The following is a 17,257-nucleotide window of genomic DNA, read 5'->3' on the forward strand; positions in this document are numbered from 1 at the left end:
AATATTTAAAATTTTGTTAAAAAAATTTCTTTTTTAAATCATCATGTAATTTTCGAAGTCGTAATATTCCGTTGTGTGCCCTACCTTGTAAATGTCTAATGTATTTTTCACTATAAAAGTTTTTTATAATCGGAATATTACAAGTTGTACATTTTTCTACGCCCTCAGTGTTATTCTTAAAATATGCTTGTTTCACATTTTCGTAGTCTTTTATTTCATTTTCTAATAACCTAAATTTTTCATACATCTGAATTATATTTTCATCAGTAGTATTACTTTCTATTTCGTCTAATTTTATTTCTAAATTGTGTTCTTTTTTTCGTATATTTTTGTCATTTATAATAATTTCTTTGTTAGGTTTATTACTAATCTGATTTAATAAATTTGATATTAATTTAAACAACTCTTTTTCATACAATACTTTACTTGGATGTTCTATTTTCCCATGAATTTTATATTTACAAGAACCTAATGATATTTTGGTATTTTTTAGTATCTCGTAAGGACAACCACCTGCAATATAATATATGCAATAATCTTCATTGTTAACAATATTTCTATTTAAACCTAATAAATTATCTAGCAGTTTTTTTGCTCTGTCTGTCATAAAGGCCTATAAAATATTTTTTTATAACCGTTCATGTTAGATAACTCAATTTGGAAAAATATTGGAGAAAAGAAATTTTGTTCTTTTAAGAAAAAAACAGATACGGAATTTTTATGTAAAAATAAAAATAATTTAACTGGTCTTTGTAATGCATTTTCATGTCCATTGGCTAATACTAAATATGCTACTGTACGGGCTATTAATGAAGAGTTGTATCTTTTTATTAAGGAACCCGAGAGAATAAATACACCAAATGAACAATACGAAAAAATTAAGCTTAGCAAACACTATGAGGAAGCTCTTAAACAAATTGATAAAGAATTAGAGCATTGGGATAAACAGATTATACATAAGTGTAAGCAGAAACACACAAAATTAGTAGAATACACAGAGAGACTAGAATATTTTAAAGAACATGGTCGTACAGAATACATGAAAAGAACAAAGAGAAAGGTCACAAGAGCTGAAAAATTAGCAGCATTGGCAAATTTGGAAGATTTGGATTTTGAAAAGCATATTGGTGAAGAATTACTACTTAGACTTGAAAGTGGTGTGTATGGCGAAGAACTTAAAGATAAATATCATGCAGCACATGAAAAGTTTATAGAAGACAAACAAAATGCAAACAAAAAAAAAATTTATGTCGCACATTATGAAAATGATGAGGAAGATGAAGCTCGAATTGAGGAGGATGTTGCTGAACCAGAGGTCAAAAATAAAAAAAAGTCAAAAAAAGAAAAACTTACATGGTAGCGTAGTGAATTTAATAAATTTGTTTTTTTTACTTTTGTTTTTGCAATCAACACTTTTTGTTTTTCATAACATAATTGAATATTTAGTCGCGCACTTATTTTTTGTATGAAAAAAATTGATGTTAAAACTTAATATGACTGAAATAGAACATAACTCATGTATATTTCTAGGCCAAATTTAAATTAATAATACTCTAAAAATTTAATATTGATTTGTCTCTAAAAATTATCTTACAATCTTTAAAACTTTTCTTTAATTCAAAAAGTGCATCTTGTGGCAGTTCAGAATCAATTAAATTTAAATACTCAATTTTGTGTCCGAAAAAAGAACACATTCTTTTATAACTTACATCTGTAAACACACAACCATTAAAACTTAACTCTTTTACACTACTGAATTTTTTGACAATAAGATTCATAATATCACTGGAAATAGTGTTATTAAATATTTCAAGCTTTTTAATATTTTTGAATGTATAATCTTTTTGTAAAATTTTTTTATTAAAAAGTATAAGGTGTTCTATATCTTCCATACACCAAAATTCATCATAAGATGTTTTCAAATACGAATAAACTGTCTTAGAGAATGAATAAAACATATAAATAGAGTTATATTTATAACTTAAAATATTTAGAGATGTAAAATTATTCAAATTTTCTAATTTTATATTTGTGTCTACTAAAGTTAATTTTTTTAGACTTAATTTTTCTAGTAATAGGTTAATTTTACTGTTGATTAAAAAATCTGTACGTTTTTCTTCCATATCATAAAAAGAAAGATTACTGTACGTTAAATCATCGCTTTCAGATGTATATGCTTTATAACTATCTGCTGGTTTGTGTTGGTGGTATATCAATACATTTATAAGTGTCAAGCTTTCTAAATTACATATATTTAATATTTTAATAAATGTTTTTAAATCTATTTTACAGTTTAGCAGTCTAAGTTCTTTGACACTAAAATCAAAGGACATTTTTATAGTTTCAACTTGGTTCAATTCTAGTGATAACAGTTTTCTATTTTTAAAGTATCCTAAATCTACTACATTGGTGAATTTAAATATTACACTCTTAAGATTACAATAAAAGTCTAAATTTTCATCAAATTGAATCTTCTCAACGTGTTTTATTGAAGATCTTAAAAATTTTTTAGAACGTCTTAACCTGCTACACTGGTGTAAAAATATAATTCTTTTATCATATTTTGACAATATGTAAAGTAGATTTGAATTGAGTGCATAAGGTGTTTCAGTATTAGTTTTTTTTATTTTTTGTTCTATATTTGGATCTTGATTTTTTCTCTTTTCATTTAATTTTTGCATAAGGACTTTTAAAAAGAATTTTATTTAATGATATGAAACATATGGCTGCTAATTGCAAAAAAATACACTCGTACGATTATATACACGACATAACGAAAAGTTAAGAAGCATACTGTTGTTAGAATTTTGATGTGCGGGTGATGCTTTAAAAAAAGAAATAGTGTTTGTATAAGTCATGTTTGTATATTTAAGTTAAATGGTTTTAGCCTCGTGAAACGTTACATATTATATTTGTTTCATCTGTTAGTTTGAGCCTGATAATTAAATAATTTCGAAATTTTGAAAGATACACATTCATTTACAGCTTTGATTTAATTCTACAAAATAGAAATTAAGCAAATATTACATAGAAAAGAACATATGTAATGAAAGTAAAAATGAATATTTAAAGAAGAATAAAATTTATTATAACAAAATTAATAAATTTGCATATAACAAATTAGGAAGGTAATATAAACAAAATAATAATATTCTGCAAATATAATTTTAAAAAGAGAACAAAAAAGAACCACAAGTACAGTCTATTAGCCAACCACTATATATTATTCTGAGTACACGAATGATTAATCCCACTTTTATACCAAAATTGGTATAAATCGAAAAAATATTCTAATTTTTAACCCTTATTTTTTTAAAAAATAATAAAGGTTGAGTTTTAAAAATGGGCAAAATTCGACTAGCTAAAGTCTGTTGCATAATCTTGCAAGCCCTTTATTTTTATCAAAAACTTTACGTAAACTGCGCTAACATACCAATTCGTTGACATTAATCCACTCAATTTTTTATTTAAACAGGAATTTAGTTACTCATTAACTCTATTACTAGATATAATGTATTGTTTTTATAAAATAAGAATTTTTTTAAAAAAAGTGATGTACAATCTTACGCCAGTTTAATTTTAATAATATTTAATAACTCGTTAAGCCATAATTGTTTTCAATTACTAGTTTAATTTTGTTTTCTATAAAAAATAATCTTTTTACAGAAATCCGGGCCAAAATTATGCCAATTTTCAGAAATTGTGACTTTTAATTTACTTACACTATCATAGGTTTTACCTTAGAATAAATTTGCCTAGAAAGCTCTCCCAAAGATTTTTTATAGGATTAAGATCAGGAGAATATGCTAGCTAAAATATTGTCTCGACAATTTTGCAAGCTAGCAAATTTTTTGTAGATATTGAAATTGTGTTGTTGTGTTGTTCTGTTGAAATTATTTTATGTATTTTTGTTCATCAATAAATGGAAGTAAATATTTAATCAGTATATCTTGACATTTTAAACTATCTATACTTTTTGAAATAAAAACACTTGTTGAATTTCAAAATAATTAAAAAAACCCCAAACCACGACTGAAGGTCTTATGGCTCTGCAAGAATACACAACTTTTTTTGTTTTAATACTTGTTCAATACTAGTTATAACCATCTGGACTATCAAGATTTGGCTTTTTCTTTATCCGAAAATATTTCTTCTTTACATCTGGTTCCGAAATTTGTATATTTATCTGAAAATAATATTTTGTTTTTTAAGTGTCCAAAATTTAAAGCAAATTTTCGACTATTTTTTCCTTTTTAGTTTACTGTCTCTTGCTAAAGTTCTTGTTATGGTGGATTTATGCACATTTAAATCTAAAGCATGCTTCAAATTATTTGCCGTTATATTTTTACCACTAGCAAAATAAATTAGTTTTGATCGCGCCCTAAAAGACCTTTTTGGATAACCAGGCGACTTTTTCTTACCAAAATTTGAATATTCTTTTATGTATTTAGCAATAACAGCGCATGATCTGCTTTTCTCTCTGCTAATTTCAAAAATTGACTTTTTTGGCTTATTCAGCAAAATAATAACAGCTTTTTCAGAATCATCAAGGTAAGGCTTTTTTTACTGTACAAGAAAGGAAGAGAATCTTTGCATATGGACCAGAGAGATTTGGGAGTGTAATCCTTATTAAATCGGTACTGTGAGATTCCTACTTATCAAAACTCCCGCATTTTTAAACTTGCCGGCGTAGCAAGCTCTGCTGTATACATTGGATTTTGTCTCTGGGAGAACATGTTACCAGTTATATCCATACCTTGTCGAGAATAATTTACAGCAAATGTAATTGTCGGACATGTTTTGAATTACCCGAGAAGAGATGTCATAGTACAAGCATCAAAGGCACCTTCTACCATTTGTATTTTTATGCGCATCTCCTTACATCGCCACATCTCTAGTTCAGCATTTTTATAAACTGCGTTGACCACTCTTCTCCCACCAGTTTCGGCCAGTGTGCTACAAAATCCTGTATAAAGGAAAGGTTTTCTACTCATTAGGGGCTAACAAAATAATTCATTTAAAAACATTTTTTCTGCCAAAAAGTTTATTAAAAATTTAACTGTAGTAAGATTATGCAATACTTTTTTTAAAAAATATCAATTTTATAAAAGCAATATATTATATAACGTAATAGAAAAAACGAGTAGTTAACCTCTAGTTCAAATAAAAAATTGAATGGAAACATGTCAATAATCTTTTACAATAGTGCATTTTACGTAGAGTTTTTGATAAAAATAGAGGGTTCGCAAGATTATGCAACGGACTGTATTATGAATTGCTCCTTTAATGTACAGAATTAAGAGAAGAGGTTTAAGAAAAGAAGCTTGAACGTGGTATGGTAGCCGCTTGTAAAATCAAAGCAACTACTGAAGTTATTATTGACAAAGTTAAATTTTTCACAAATTCAATAAAGAGCATATTTATAAGGAAAATTTACAAGAAAAAAATATATTTTTAAATTCGAGACCGCTTTTGTGGTATCAAATGCTCAGCCACCATTATTCTCCAAATTTAAAAAAAGTAAAATTCCTTATATGATAAATTGCAATAATCACACATCGAAATATTAGTAAACACATAGGACACAAATTAATATGTGTTCAAAGTAATTCTATCACCCAAATCTTCTTTATGTGTGGGTTATAACATTATAGCAGCGGTCTACTGGTTACTATAGGCTGATCTTAAATTAGATTTCAAAAAATTGTGTTATAGTAGAAATTAAATTAATAAATATGTTATCGTGATTGGCAACAATATAGAACATTAAATTAAACCTAGTTACGTCCAGAAACCTAAAAATGGATATGAAAGTTTAGCAAAACATTAAAAAGGTCTTATTAATTATTGTTAGTATGGCAAATAAAATTAATTTTAGATAAGGAAATACCAAAAATTACAAGCACATCGATTATTACAAAGGAAAATTTAATAGATGCTTTAAAACGTTAAATTTTACTTTTATAAAACATTAATGTTAGATATACTAAATAAATCAAAAAAATAAAAATATAATTTTAGGTTTATTAGATTTACAAATATTTGATTAGTACTTAAGGAAAATGTTAATTAATTAAAGAAATGAGAAAAATTAAATTAAAAATAATTTAGTTTACAAAATTTGTTAACGGCAACAAACGCGTAAATAAGTGCACAAGTACAAAAATGTTATCTTTTTCAAAAGTCATCTATGAACAAAAATATGAAAATATTGTTATTTTATTAATTATAATTTGTTATTTTTTTATTTATTAACACTAATGTATATTTTTTCATTATAGAAATTAATTAAATTTTGATTTTTAAATAAAAATTTATTTTTACAATTACAAAATCATATTGTATTTCATAAACTAAGAGAATGTTTTTTAATTTCTGTAAATAACTAATTAAGCAAATTAAAATAAATAAAAAGTACTTAAATCTTATATACGCCAATATGCAATATAAAACAAATTCGAGCTTATTTGTAATATTTTAAATTAATTAAACCTTTTTAATTTGAAATATAAAAGTATAAAATTTTAGATTCCCCAAAATGATATTTTTTTTTGTATTTAGAATTTTGACATCGAGGTTTTCGAATATGGAAGTTGAAGAAAATAATCAGCCTGAACCATATAACTTTTATTTTACCAATGATATTTTTACTACGGGAGCTTACGGAAGCAAATATTCTTATTACGACAATAAACAGATGATGAATGATGATATAATTAAAAAACCAGAATCGATGTTTGTAAAAGAAAATTTTTTTTTAGATAGTAATCTTGAGAAAGAATTAGTGACAAATTTTTCAGAACTAATAGCTAATATGTCACACAAGAAAAATACTCTTCCAAATACTCAAAATTCATTGAAAGTTGTAAATTGCGGTAAATTATATTCTGAAAATTGTAGGCTAAATAATTTTGATGCAATAGTAAATTCTTTAGATGAAAATAACACATCGGGTAAAAAACGATTATTTGGTATCAATGGATGTTTTGATCACTCTACCGCGAATAAATATTTGCTACTTAATACTTTAAAAAAGGTACACGTAAAAGATAATGCAACGGCTTTTGATCATAATAAAATTCTATGTGAAGAAGAAAATTTAAATTTTACTAAAGAGCGATATGCTATACAACAGAATAGCAGTAATAAAAAAGAACACTTCAGAGAAAATGTGAAAATTGATGATGCTTCGCACGAGTTTTTAAAAGAAAATTCTGATTGTTACAATTTAAGAGATAGTTCTGAATGTACATCTTCCCAAGAATTTAATTCTTTAGATAATATCGTAAATGGAAGAGAAAACAGCTTTTTGACTTTTGAAAGATTTAATGGACCTTTAGAACCCCATGTTTCTACAGTTGAAAAATGTACTGATAAACAGTTAAATACAGCTTGTAAAAATTTAAATTATGACGAGTGCCAGGATTTAAATTCAATAAGTAATGATTCAGTTTGTAATAGAAAAGGCTTGTTATTTTGTCAATTAGAAACTGACTTCTTAAATATACTGGAAATCTATCAAAAAAAATTTCATGAAATATTTCAGGTAAAATTTTTATTTAATAATTATAGCGGATTTTGTTTGAAAGGATCCAATATTTCTAGAAATAAAGGTTATGCTAGACTTAAAGGTAGATTTTGTTATCATTATAAGATAATTAAGCGTTACATTTATGTAACTTTACAAAATGATATTTTAAGTATTAAAAATCTCAATTTGGCACCTTGTTGCAATAATTGTATTCTTAAATCTTTAGTATTTGTACAAGATGTGTTTCTATATATTATTGACATCAAGAATTTTTTCAATTTATCGAATGTTGGTTATTCAGAGCTTATTTTTAATGTTAAGCTGGCTAAAAGTAATTTAAATCATATTTTTTCAAAAATAGGGTTTTCCAATATTTTAAAAAATATAAAACGAATATTATTTCATAAAGATTTTGCACCTAGGTTATCATCTCTTGGAGCTTTTGATATGATAAAAAAATTTGAGGCTAATTATAAATCTGCTATAAGCCAAATTCGTGCCTATGTCGGTCAGATTGAGGAATTGTTTCTATTTTATGAAAGTATTGATTTTGGAACAACCAGAAAATAAATTAGTTCCGACGCAACTAAAAATTAATTTTTTTTTTCTCGTAAAATGCTTATAAAAACTTTAAAAAACTATTTCATGAAATTATAGTATTTTGTATTGTAAAAGCAAAAAAAAAAATGTTTTTTATAAAATACATCATTTTTTATGCCATTATTTGTCAAAAACAAAATAAAATCATTTTAAACTAGTAATTGCTCTAATTTTATACATTTTTAACCTATTGCATGTTTTTTATTATTTATTTTACATATAATATTTTTTTTACGTTGTACAAATTTTTAAATATTTTAAATTTATGTAATTTTCTATAAATTTACATTGTAACTAGTTTCATGTTGTAATTTGAAGTAACAAATTCGATATAACACTAAATGGTGTAAATTTTAATAAAACAAAAATAAGTATTTTTTGTGTTTTAATAAAATTTTAAAATAATTATTGTTATGCACATCACAACCAATAATAATTACAAAAATTTGATGTAAGCACCTTTCCTTATTCTATCACTATTTTTATTGATCTAAATTATATTCGTAGTGATAACTACTGCCATTGGTACAAATTAAGGAGAGAAAAAATATATAAAAGAAATTTTCAGATAAATTATGGTTTTCAATCAACAACAGTATTTCCCACACCTCAGCCTGTTTACTGCTTTTTACAGAACAAGCGTTGTTTAGACCTAGGCTCCATCAATTATGCTTTTAAGACTTAGATGTATATAGAAAAAATTAAAATACAAACTTAGGTTTTTTATAACGTTGCATATAGTTTGATTATTTTTTGATATAAATCTTAAACTCATTAAAAATAATCACAAAAAGAATGTAAATGTGGTTAAAAATAATTTTGCAATTTTTTAGTCATATAAAACCAAATTGACTATTTGTTAAGTTTTAAAAAATGGTATGATTATTTTTAACTAATTTTAAATAGCTTTTATTATAATCATTTCTAACTTTTCATACTTTATTTAATCATATTTTGTTTATGCTATTCTTCAAATACCCCTATGATCATTGTTACAGACAAAATGGAAATAGTAAGTGAAAATTACTTAATTTTATTTAACAAATGGTACAAATCTTATATTAATGTCAATATTTGCTCCTCGCTATTTTTATGGTCAAATTATTTTAATTTTATGTGTTGCTATTGTATTTCTTACGTCTGTATGTAGACCCGTAGCCAAATGGTCGAATACTTATTTTATTATTTTTAAATGTAAGTGAATTTAATAATTTAGGTTTATATATCTTTTCAAAGATTCTACTTGTTTTAGGACTATTTATAATTATTGATAATGTATTTGTAATGAGGAAAGGATATAGAAATTGTAGAGGGTGTGTTGTTGTGACTAGTAATAGTATAATTTTATGTGGATTATTATTGGGAATCTATTCATTAATAAGTACTTACATGATATTCTGTTGTATCCCAGTAAAAGAAGAATAAATTGATATTGTAAATTTACTATATTTATTTAATATAATTGTTTTTAAAATCTTACTTTAAATTTCCTTTATATTATTTTTATGTAAAAATAAATGTTTTTAATTTATTAAATTCATCAACAAAGGCGACTTAAATCAGGTAACGAATGAAATTCATAAGGTGATATAGTCAATTGTTGTTAAAGTTTAAAATATTTGATCTAATACAATTTAGAAATTACAGCTTAACTAATTTGTAGAAAAAAATTTAGTTTGTTAATAAATTTAAATTTGTAATACATTAGAAAAATGCATAAATTAATATACAAAAATAACTTAAAGGTTTGATAGAGAAAAAAGTTCTTTAGAATACAAAAAAAATATTTAGATATTTAGATTCAAACTTTTTATATATATTGTCGATTACAAGACAAGAGCTTTTTTATCTTAAATAGTTTCATAGCCTTTACTGTATATTAGCAAATACAAAAAATGTGAAATAAGCTGTTATTAAATTTTTTTGATTAATTTAATTATAAAAAGATGTTCAAATTTGTAGACAAAGTAATGGAATGTTATAAAAAGACCGTTAAATCTGGACATTATAGATTAATAATTTTAATAACATTATACGAGAAAAAAAATCCAATAAGTATAAAATGTGAACAGAATTAAACACCTGCAAACAAATTATTTATAATTGTTCGAAAAGTTAACATCGTACTGAACACCACGTTTACATAATTTAATAACGATTTAAAAACAACAACACAATAATAACATTCTATTCAAAAAAACTTAAAAAGTCAAATGTAATGATTCTTAAAAATAAATTTATTAGAATAAGTCTCCGAAATCTAATTCTATTTCTTCAGCAGGTTCCTCTTCAGCTGGTTTAGTTACCTCTTCTTCCTTTTCATCAGTCTTATTAGACGCAACCGGTGCAGAACTTGTACTTGAAGTTGAAGATAACATAGTCTTCATCTGAATGACATCACATTCGAATAATTCTGCTAGTTTCATCTGAGCACTAACACCCAATGCTTTAAGAACTGCTACTATCTTATCTTTAGTAACATCTTGGTTATTACCATATATAAACAATGCAGCGTATGAATATAACTTATTGTCATTTTGTGTACTTGTAGCATTTAACATTATCGAGCCAGAAAGTACCCCTCAAAAAAAATTTATTTAAATATTTTTTTAGAAAAAAAGTGATTGTGGGTTTTAAAATAATTCTAAACCTGCACTATTAAAAAAAGAATAAAATCACTTATAAAAATCTTATTACTTCAAAAATTATTAAAATTAGTAGTAAACAAAATATTGTGTATTAAATTCAACTTTTTTCTAATTTAAGTAGTTGTCTAGCCTCTTCCATTTGATCATCAATTATTTCTTTTTGTAAATCAATTTTAAGAACAGCTTCATTATCTAATTTCTCATTAACAGCGGTAAAAACCTTGTCTCTTAAAAGCTTCTGTTTATTAATAAGCTTTAGCCTAAAAATATTAAGAATAATATCCTCCATTCCATCCAATTCAATGTGATTTTTAAAAACTTCTAAAATGGTGTTAAGCGCCGTAATATTGTATCTACGCTTGTGTACATAGCTAGTATCAAATCCTAGATCTTTTAAATCTGCAGCTTTAGCACGTAATTCTAAAGTTCCGCTTTGATTTACAATTTCATGTTTACCGATATCGTGTTCTATATTATTTTTATTTAAAATCTCGGTACCATTCATTATATTTTCATTAATACCATTTCTTATTATAAAATTTATAATAGTAGTTCTTTCATTTGCAAATACAGTTTGATCGACAATACATGGAACAAAACTGGGTTGGATTTTTTGTAAAGCATCTAGTTTATCTTTTATTTTTGGGTTCTTAAAAGAATTGTCTGCATAATTTCGCAAAAAAGCATAAGGATTTTCATTGTTCACAAATTCAAAAAAATCAGTAGAATCTTCCATAGGGGTAAAAAAATAAATAGAATTCCTTTATAAATAGATGTTAGTTTTTTTGTGATTTAAATGGAAATAATTTTATTTGTTGTATTTTTGACAAGTAAAAGTTTAATATACTACAACACAAAAATTTAATTGTTTAATGCTTAACATCAGATTTAACTGTTTTTGTTAATTAAAGGAATCTTCAACCTAAAAGATTGTAAAACATTAAGATTAAGTAAAGGTTATTTAAGCAATTTTTAAGTCTTTAAAAATTAATTAAAACGAAATATATTTTTTTAACTTTAAAGTTCATTTTCATCATAATCATACTCTATAAAAATATTTTCGGCTTCATCAATTCGTTCTTTATTTGCATTCCAGTCATCGTTTCCTATTTCTATCATTTTTTCTGCGACTTTTGTTAATGAATGCTCTAACCCGTTATATTTTACACAATTATTTTTCATAAGTTCAAGATCGTCTAAAAAATCTTTAAAAAGAGTATATTTGTTATGTCGTACTTTTGTTTTAATAGTAGTAAGGTCAATAGGATTATCTACTATAGTAAGATAATTAGGAAATCTTTTTATTGACACTGGTCTGTGAAATGCTAAAGAATATGGAAGATTAAAACACTTATTTAAAATGTTAAACATTATGTCATGAAATATAGACTTGGCCTTTCTTCTTTCAAAATCAATCTTCTTTTTTGTCGGCTTTTTAGATTGTGTAAAATTAGGACATGTTTTGTTCGTTTTCATATGACCTGTTTGTCCACAATTTCCACATTTTAGGAATGATTTTTTCTCGTCATATTGTATTGTTTTTCTAGATTTCAAATATAATTTTATAACTTTAGGATTTGTAATGCGCTCTATTTCTACTTTTTCTCCAAATTCATCTACAAAAGTTCGTTTTATTACTAGCAATCCACCTTCTTCATTTTTTTCTGTTATTTTTTGCTCTGATTTAGGTGTGTCTTCTTGAAGATAAAAAGGCTCACAAGGAATTTCTTTTGAACTACTTAATGAAGATAACTGACTAGACCATATTTTATTTATCTCAGATTTATATTTTGCTTGATGCTCGCTAATAATCTTCCTATTTTCATTTTCATTACCTTTAATTAATTTTATTTTTCTAAAACTAAATCCTTCACCAATGCCCGTAGGATCAGCAGGACCAACCAGTTCAAGTAGTCCCTTACCGTTCGCAGCATTTATAAAATTTTTAGTTAATTGCCAAGGAATAATAAAAAGACTATCATCTTCCTCATCTTGACTATCTACAACACATTTATAACCAGAGTCTTCAAGCCTTCTTTCAGAGGCAAGCATACTTTCATATTGACAAATGTTTTCAGGTGTAATTAATTTTCGTAAATCTTCTTCTGTTAGAACAGATGATGTAGGTTTTAATATCCATATGTTTTCTTTACCTTTTTTAACACAATCTGCGTACTCTTTAAGCCATTTCCGTTTACTGCCTTCACTAAAATATGGAAATAGTTGATCTAATTGTGACATTTTAAATTCTCTAAATCCTTTATCTTTACATGTAAATAATCTATAAGCAGCTACTTTAAGACGATTTTTACAAAAAATATTGAGTTTTCTAGAATGCGGTGCGTAAATTTCGTCAACAGGAAATTCTTGACCAACACAAAATATACTAGAAATTGGCCTAGGATAAATTTTCGAAATACCGTCTACTGTTTCTAAAATACACAAAAAATCATCATTTTGATGACTAAAAATAGGAGCGGTGAAGAGATTATTTGTTAAAGATTGTAACGTTGTGCCTTGTTTTACATCTCCGAAGCTAAAAAATGGCGAAGGATCTTCGGGATCCAAAATAACCAGATTTGGTGCATCTGTCTCATAGTCGTCCCTTAAAGACGTTTTTCTATAGTAAGTATTAATTAGACTCACCATTCCACAATTTACAACAAATGGAGGAAATTCTTCCGAGTACTCAAAAAGTACAAAATCAGAGTTGTCTTTTAGTGTAAGTTCACTTATTTTTTTTATAATATTTGATGAAAGAGTTTCACATTCTACAACATCAAAGAATTTAATAAGCCCTTGAGGAAGCACTAGTTTAGGCCTATGAAAATTTCTTAACTCTTCTCTAGAATGATTCGTTTTATAAAATCTAGGATCCAATTTCAAAGCCGGTAGACTGTGTTGTACACCAAAAGAACCTAAACTACTTTTAGACCTTGTTTCTTGGCTATAATATTTATCATTGGAAATATTAAATTTACTTTTAATAGGCTTGTCTCCCGAAAAATATTCTTTTTGTCTCTTTTTAGATTTTAAACTTTTTTTATAATCAGTTTTATCAAAAATAAGATTAGGATCTTCTAGATACATGGTAGGATAGTATTTATGTTTCAGCTGAACGTCTTCATCAAAAATTATGTTATTTTCCCATTCGTCATCAAAAATTGCCTCAACAAACTCTGTAACAAGAGGAGAATGTACTAATGAATCTTTATAATGATTACTAAAATCTTTATCTGTATCATAAATAATATCTTTTTCCCAATCAATCAAATCAAAAGGATGATTAACATTATCACCAATGTCTACAAGATTAGAGTTTTCTTGTAAATTAATATATTGCTTTTTTATATCTTTTTCTAACTGCTTTTTTTTAAGATAATTTTTAAGTCCTGCATTTTTTGTAGACCCAGAAATACTTTTGATTACTGTATTGTGAGGCCGTGCATATGCAGTAGTATTCCTAAATTTTGTTTGGTCATCAATCTCATATCCCATATTTTCACTTCTTACTTTACAAAATTTATATTTCTTAAATTTATATGTTAGAGGCTTTTCTACAACTAACAAGTCTAAAAAACTTCTAGGTAGTGAATGTTTCTGTTGTTTTGATTCACTATTTGTCAAATTGTTTGGTGACATTAAAAAATGGGTAAAAAATTAAAAATCTGTACACTTTAAATTTATGTTAAATTTGTTTGTAAAATAATTTCAATCATTGGTATAAATTTTGAATGCAATAAGAAAAAAAAATCTACTTTTTTGTTTAAAATCTTTACACTACAAATTTATACTTACATTTTTATAGTCTGTTTTTTCTTTGTTCACAATTTTTTACAAAATTGTACAAAAAGTTTATACAATTACGTGGTAAATACAAGAACAAAAATAATTATTAGATTTTTTTGCATATAAACGCCTTTGATTACTAAATTTTTCAGATAGTACAAATTATTATTTTCTTACCTTTAATAAAGTAGAATAATAAGATTAAATAAATTTTCAGATTCAAACTTTTTATATATATAGATTCTTAAAGTTTTCATATGCTTATTGTCCTAACAACAGATTTTTATCCCTCAAAAAAATGAATTCGAAAATTTTATCTGATTGGAATGTTGAGCCAAAAATGACCTACAGGAAAGTAGTTGGTGTCAATGGTCCTCTAGTAATTTTAGACGACATAGACTACCTAAAATATGCGGAAATAGTTAATCTTACTCTGGCAGATGGGACAAACAAACAAGGACAGGTTTTAGAAGTACAAGGAAAAAAGGCAGTTGTTCAGGTATTTGAAGGAACAGCGGGAATTGATGTTAAAAAAACACACGTTACATTTACAGGACATACTTTAAAAATGCCTGTTTCTGAAGATATGTTGGGGAGAGTGTTTAATGGTAGTGGAATACCAATTGATGGTGGATGCAATGTAATAGCCAGTGACTATCTTGACATACAAGGACAACCTCTTAATCCAATAGTAAGAACATATCCTGAAGAAATGATTCAGACAGGTATATCGTCTATAGATGTTATGAATTCTATTGCCAGAGGACAAAAGATTCCAATTTTTAGTGGATCGGGGTTACCTCACAACGAAGTGGCAGCTCAGATATGTAGACAAGCTGGCCTTGTTAAAAAGAAAGATGTCAAGGATATGAGTGATGAAAATTTTGCAATAATTTTTGCTGCAATGGGAGTTAACCAAGAAACAGCAAAATTTTTTAAAAATAGTTTTGATGAAACCGGAAGCTCTGAACGTACAGCTTTATTTTTAAATCTTGCGAATGATCCTACAATTGAGCGTATTATTACTCCAAGATTGGCACTGACCGCTGCAGAATATCTTGCTTATGAAAGAGAAATGCATGTTTTAGTTATATTGACTGATATGAGCTCATATGCAGATTCGTTAAGAGAAGTTAGTGCTGCTAGAGAAGAAGTTCCTGGTAGAAGAGGATATCCTGGTTATATGTATACTGATTTGAGTACTATTTACGAAAGAGCGGGAAGAATAGATGGTAAAAATGGATCTATCACACAAATTCCTATTTTAACAATGCCTAATGATGATATTACTCATCCAATACCCGATTTAACTGGATTTATTACTGAAGGACAGATTTATATTGACAGGCAGTTACACAACAGACAAATTTATCCACCTATTAATGTATTGCCATCGTTGTCTAGATTAATGAAAAGTGCTATTGGTGAGAATATGACACGAAAAGACCATTCTGATGTATCTAATCAACTTTATGCTAAATATGCGATTGGTAAAGACGCACAAAGCATGAAAGCAGTAGTCGGTGAAGAGTCTTTATCTTATGAAGACAAGTTATCTATTGAATTTAAAGAATCTTTTGATAAAGAATTTGTATCGCAAGGTTATGATGAATGTAGAACAATTGATCAGTCTCTTGATCTTGCCTGGAATTTACTTAAAATTTATCCACGCGAAATGTTAAATAGAATTCCTGCTAAAATTTTAGATGAGTTTCATTCAGTGCCACCTTCTGATGTTCAACTAAATGATGATTAAATAAATTTTTAAATATTTATGAGCATTAACGCACCTTGAATAATCATATTTTAAAGTTAATACTAAAATTTTCTTAATTTTGTTTTTTTAAAAAATAATTGTTAATTTTTAATAATATTTAAATAAGGCGGATTTCTAACTTAAAATTGTCTATATTAGTAACAAATAAAATTTAATCGACAATAATTGTTTAAAAGTGATAATTATAATTTTAATTCTTAGTTACAATATAGTCTAGTAAATGTAACTTATGGCTATTATTTTTTTACCCCTAAATGTCTGATTCAAAAAAACGTAAAGCGCTTGATCAATTGTCACCCTATTCTCAACAAGAAGAAGAAACAGTTAATCAGACTAACGAAGTTACATCTCAGCCGGTTGAACGGCCAAGAAGACGGGCCAGGGCCAATATTACTAAATTAAAAGGTACTATTGGTGAAACTAGCACACTTAAAGGAATACTTCCCTCTTTTTCAATATTATCTCAGCCAGAAAATGAAGATAAGATTAGTGGATTGAATAGATGCTTTTTAAATGCAGTTACAAGAGTTGTAAAAAAGCAATCTAACAAAGACTTAAGAGACTTGTTCAAGCAATACGAACTGTTTATTAACAAGATTATTGAGAATAATTACCAATAAGTAACCTGTTATTGCGCTTTAGTTTATAGAAATAAAAATACTGAGGTAAATAATACTATTTTTGTTACATATATTTTTCGGTAGATTCTGCCATCAATTTATTTTTTTGAACAATTAATACTGTTCGGTTTATTTTTATGCATTGAATTTACCTGCGCGCAAGTCTACTTAAACTTTTAATACAATTATCATAATTTACCATAAAGGAACAACTGTAATAATAAACTTGCATTATCCTTAGTTTTTTTATATTTGCAAAAATTCTATTTAAATGGAAAAATTTAAAAATAAA

General features: G+C 26.2%; 11 protein-coding genes and 1 pseudogene across 11 annotated transcripts; 6 read left to right on the forward strand and 6 right to left on the reverse strand.

Moving 5' to 3' along the window:
* Positions 1 to 16: 16 nt before the first annotated feature.
* On the reverse strand, positions 17 to 607 carry AAJ76_700025478 (u1 snrnp protein; the record flags this gene model as incomplete). Its single annotated transcript, XM_024476273.1, has 1 exon — positions 17 to 607. The coding sequence occupies one exon, from the start codon at positions 605 to 607 to the stop codon at positions 17 to 19; it is 591 nt and encodes a 196-aa protein (XP_024331801.1).
* A 33-nt stretch (positions 608 to 640) lies between these two features.
* AAJ76_700025512 (glutathione-s-transferase-like protein) lies at positions 641 to 1,360 on the forward strand (the record flags this gene model as incomplete). Its single annotated transcript, XM_024476274.1, has 1 exon — positions 641 to 1,360. One exon carries the CDS (start codon positions 641 to 643, stop codon positions 1,358 to 1,360), a length of 720 nt encoding a protein of 239 aa, XP_024331802.1.
* A 193-nt stretch (positions 1,361 to 1,553) lies between these two features.
* On the reverse strand, positions 1,554 to 2,681 carry AAJ76_700027552 (hypothetical protein; the record flags this gene model as incomplete). The annotated part of the gene is made up of 1 exon (XM_024476275.1): positions 1,554 to 2,681. The coding sequence occupies one exon, from the start codon at positions 2,679 to 2,681 to the stop codon at positions 1,554 to 1,556; it is 1,128 nt and encodes a 375-aa protein (XP_024331803.1).
* Positions 2,682 to 4,805: 2,124 nt separating this feature from the next.
* AAJ76_700029865 (hypothetical protein) lies at positions 4,806 to 4,994 on the reverse strand (the record flags this gene model as incomplete). Its single annotated transcript, XM_024476276.1, has 1 exon — positions 4,806 to 4,994. One exon carries the CDS (start codon positions 4,992 to 4,994, stop codon positions 4,806 to 4,808), a length of 189 nt encoding a protein of 62 aa, XP_024331804.1.
* Positions 4,995 to 6,538: 1,544 nt separating this feature from the next.
* AAJ76_700031410 (hypothetical protein) lies at positions 6,539 to 8,101 on the forward strand (the record flags this gene model as incomplete). Its single annotated transcript, XM_024476277.1, has 1 exon — positions 6,539 to 8,101. One exon carries the CDS (start codon positions 6,539 to 6,541, stop codon positions 8,099 to 8,101), a length of 1,563 nt encoding a protein of 520 aa, XP_024331805.1.
* A 1,067-nt stretch (positions 8,102 to 9,168) lies between these two features.
* On the forward strand, positions 9,169 to 9,556 carry AAJ76_700034040 (hypothetical protein; annotated as a pseudogene).
* A 521-nt stretch (positions 9,557 to 10,077) lies between these two features.
* AAJ76_700034949 (hypothetical protein) lies at positions 10,078 to 10,209 on the forward strand (the record flags this gene model as incomplete). Its single annotated transcript, XM_024476278.1, has 1 exon — positions 10,078 to 10,209. The coding sequence occupies one exon, from the start codon at positions 10,078 to 10,080 to the stop codon at positions 10,207 to 10,209; it is 132 nt and encodes a 43-aa protein (XP_024331806.1).
* Positions 10,210 to 10,371: 162 nt separating this feature from the next.
* AAJ76_700035563 (60s ribosomal protein p1) lies at positions 10,372 to 10,692 on the reverse strand (the record flags this gene model as incomplete). The annotated part of the gene is made up of 1 exon (XM_024476279.1): positions 10,372 to 10,692. The coding sequence occupies one exon, from the start codon at positions 10,690 to 10,692 to the stop codon at positions 10,372 to 10,374; it is 321 nt and encodes a 106-aa protein (XP_024331807.1).
* A 184-nt stretch (positions 10,693 to 10,876) lies between these two features.
* Positions 10,877 to 11,515, reverse strand: AAJ76_700036386 (hypothetical protein; the record flags this gene model as incomplete). The annotated part of the gene is made up of 1 exon (XM_024476280.1): positions 10,877 to 11,515. One exon carries the CDS (start codon positions 11,513 to 11,515, stop codon positions 10,877 to 10,879), a length of 639 nt encoding a protein of 212 aa, XP_024331808.1.
* Positions 11,516 to 11,796: 281 nt separating this feature from the next.
* On the reverse strand, positions 11,797 to 14,421 carry AAJ76_700039292 (transcription initiation factor tfiid subunit taf1; the record flags this gene model as incomplete). The annotated part of the gene is made up of 1 exon (XM_024476282.1): positions 11,797 to 14,421. The coding sequence occupies one exon, from the start codon at positions 14,419 to 14,421 to the stop codon at positions 11,797 to 11,799; it is 2,625 nt and encodes an 874-aa protein (XP_024331809.1).
* Positions 14,422 to 14,866: 445 nt separating this feature from the next.
* Positions 14,867 to 16,324, forward strand: AAJ76_700039738 (vacuolar atp synthase subunit b; the record flags this gene model as incomplete). The annotated part of the gene is made up of 1 exon (XM_024476283.1): positions 14,867 to 16,324. The coding sequence occupies one exon, from the start codon at positions 14,867 to 14,869 to the stop codon at positions 16,322 to 16,324; it is 1,458 nt and encodes a 485-aa protein (XP_024331810.1).
* A 275-nt stretch (positions 16,325 to 16,599) lies between these two features.
* AAJ76_700041471 (atp-binding domain) lies at positions 16,600 to 16,965 on the forward strand (the record flags this gene model as incomplete). Its single annotated transcript, XM_024476284.1, has 1 exon — positions 16,600 to 16,965. One exon carries the CDS (start codon positions 16,600 to 16,602, stop codon positions 16,963 to 16,965), a length of 366 nt encoding a protein of 121 aa, XP_024331811.1.
* Between the last annotated feature and the right edge of the window lie 292 nt (positions 16,966 to 17,257).

This window comes from Vairimorpha ceranae, assembly GCF_000988165.1.
Source record: "Vairimorpha ceranae strain PA08 1199 chromosome Unknown NODE_7, whole genome shotgun sequence".
NCBI classification, from domain to species: domain Eukaryota; kingdom Fungi; phylum Microsporidia; family Nosematidae; genus Vairimorpha; species Vairimorpha ceranae.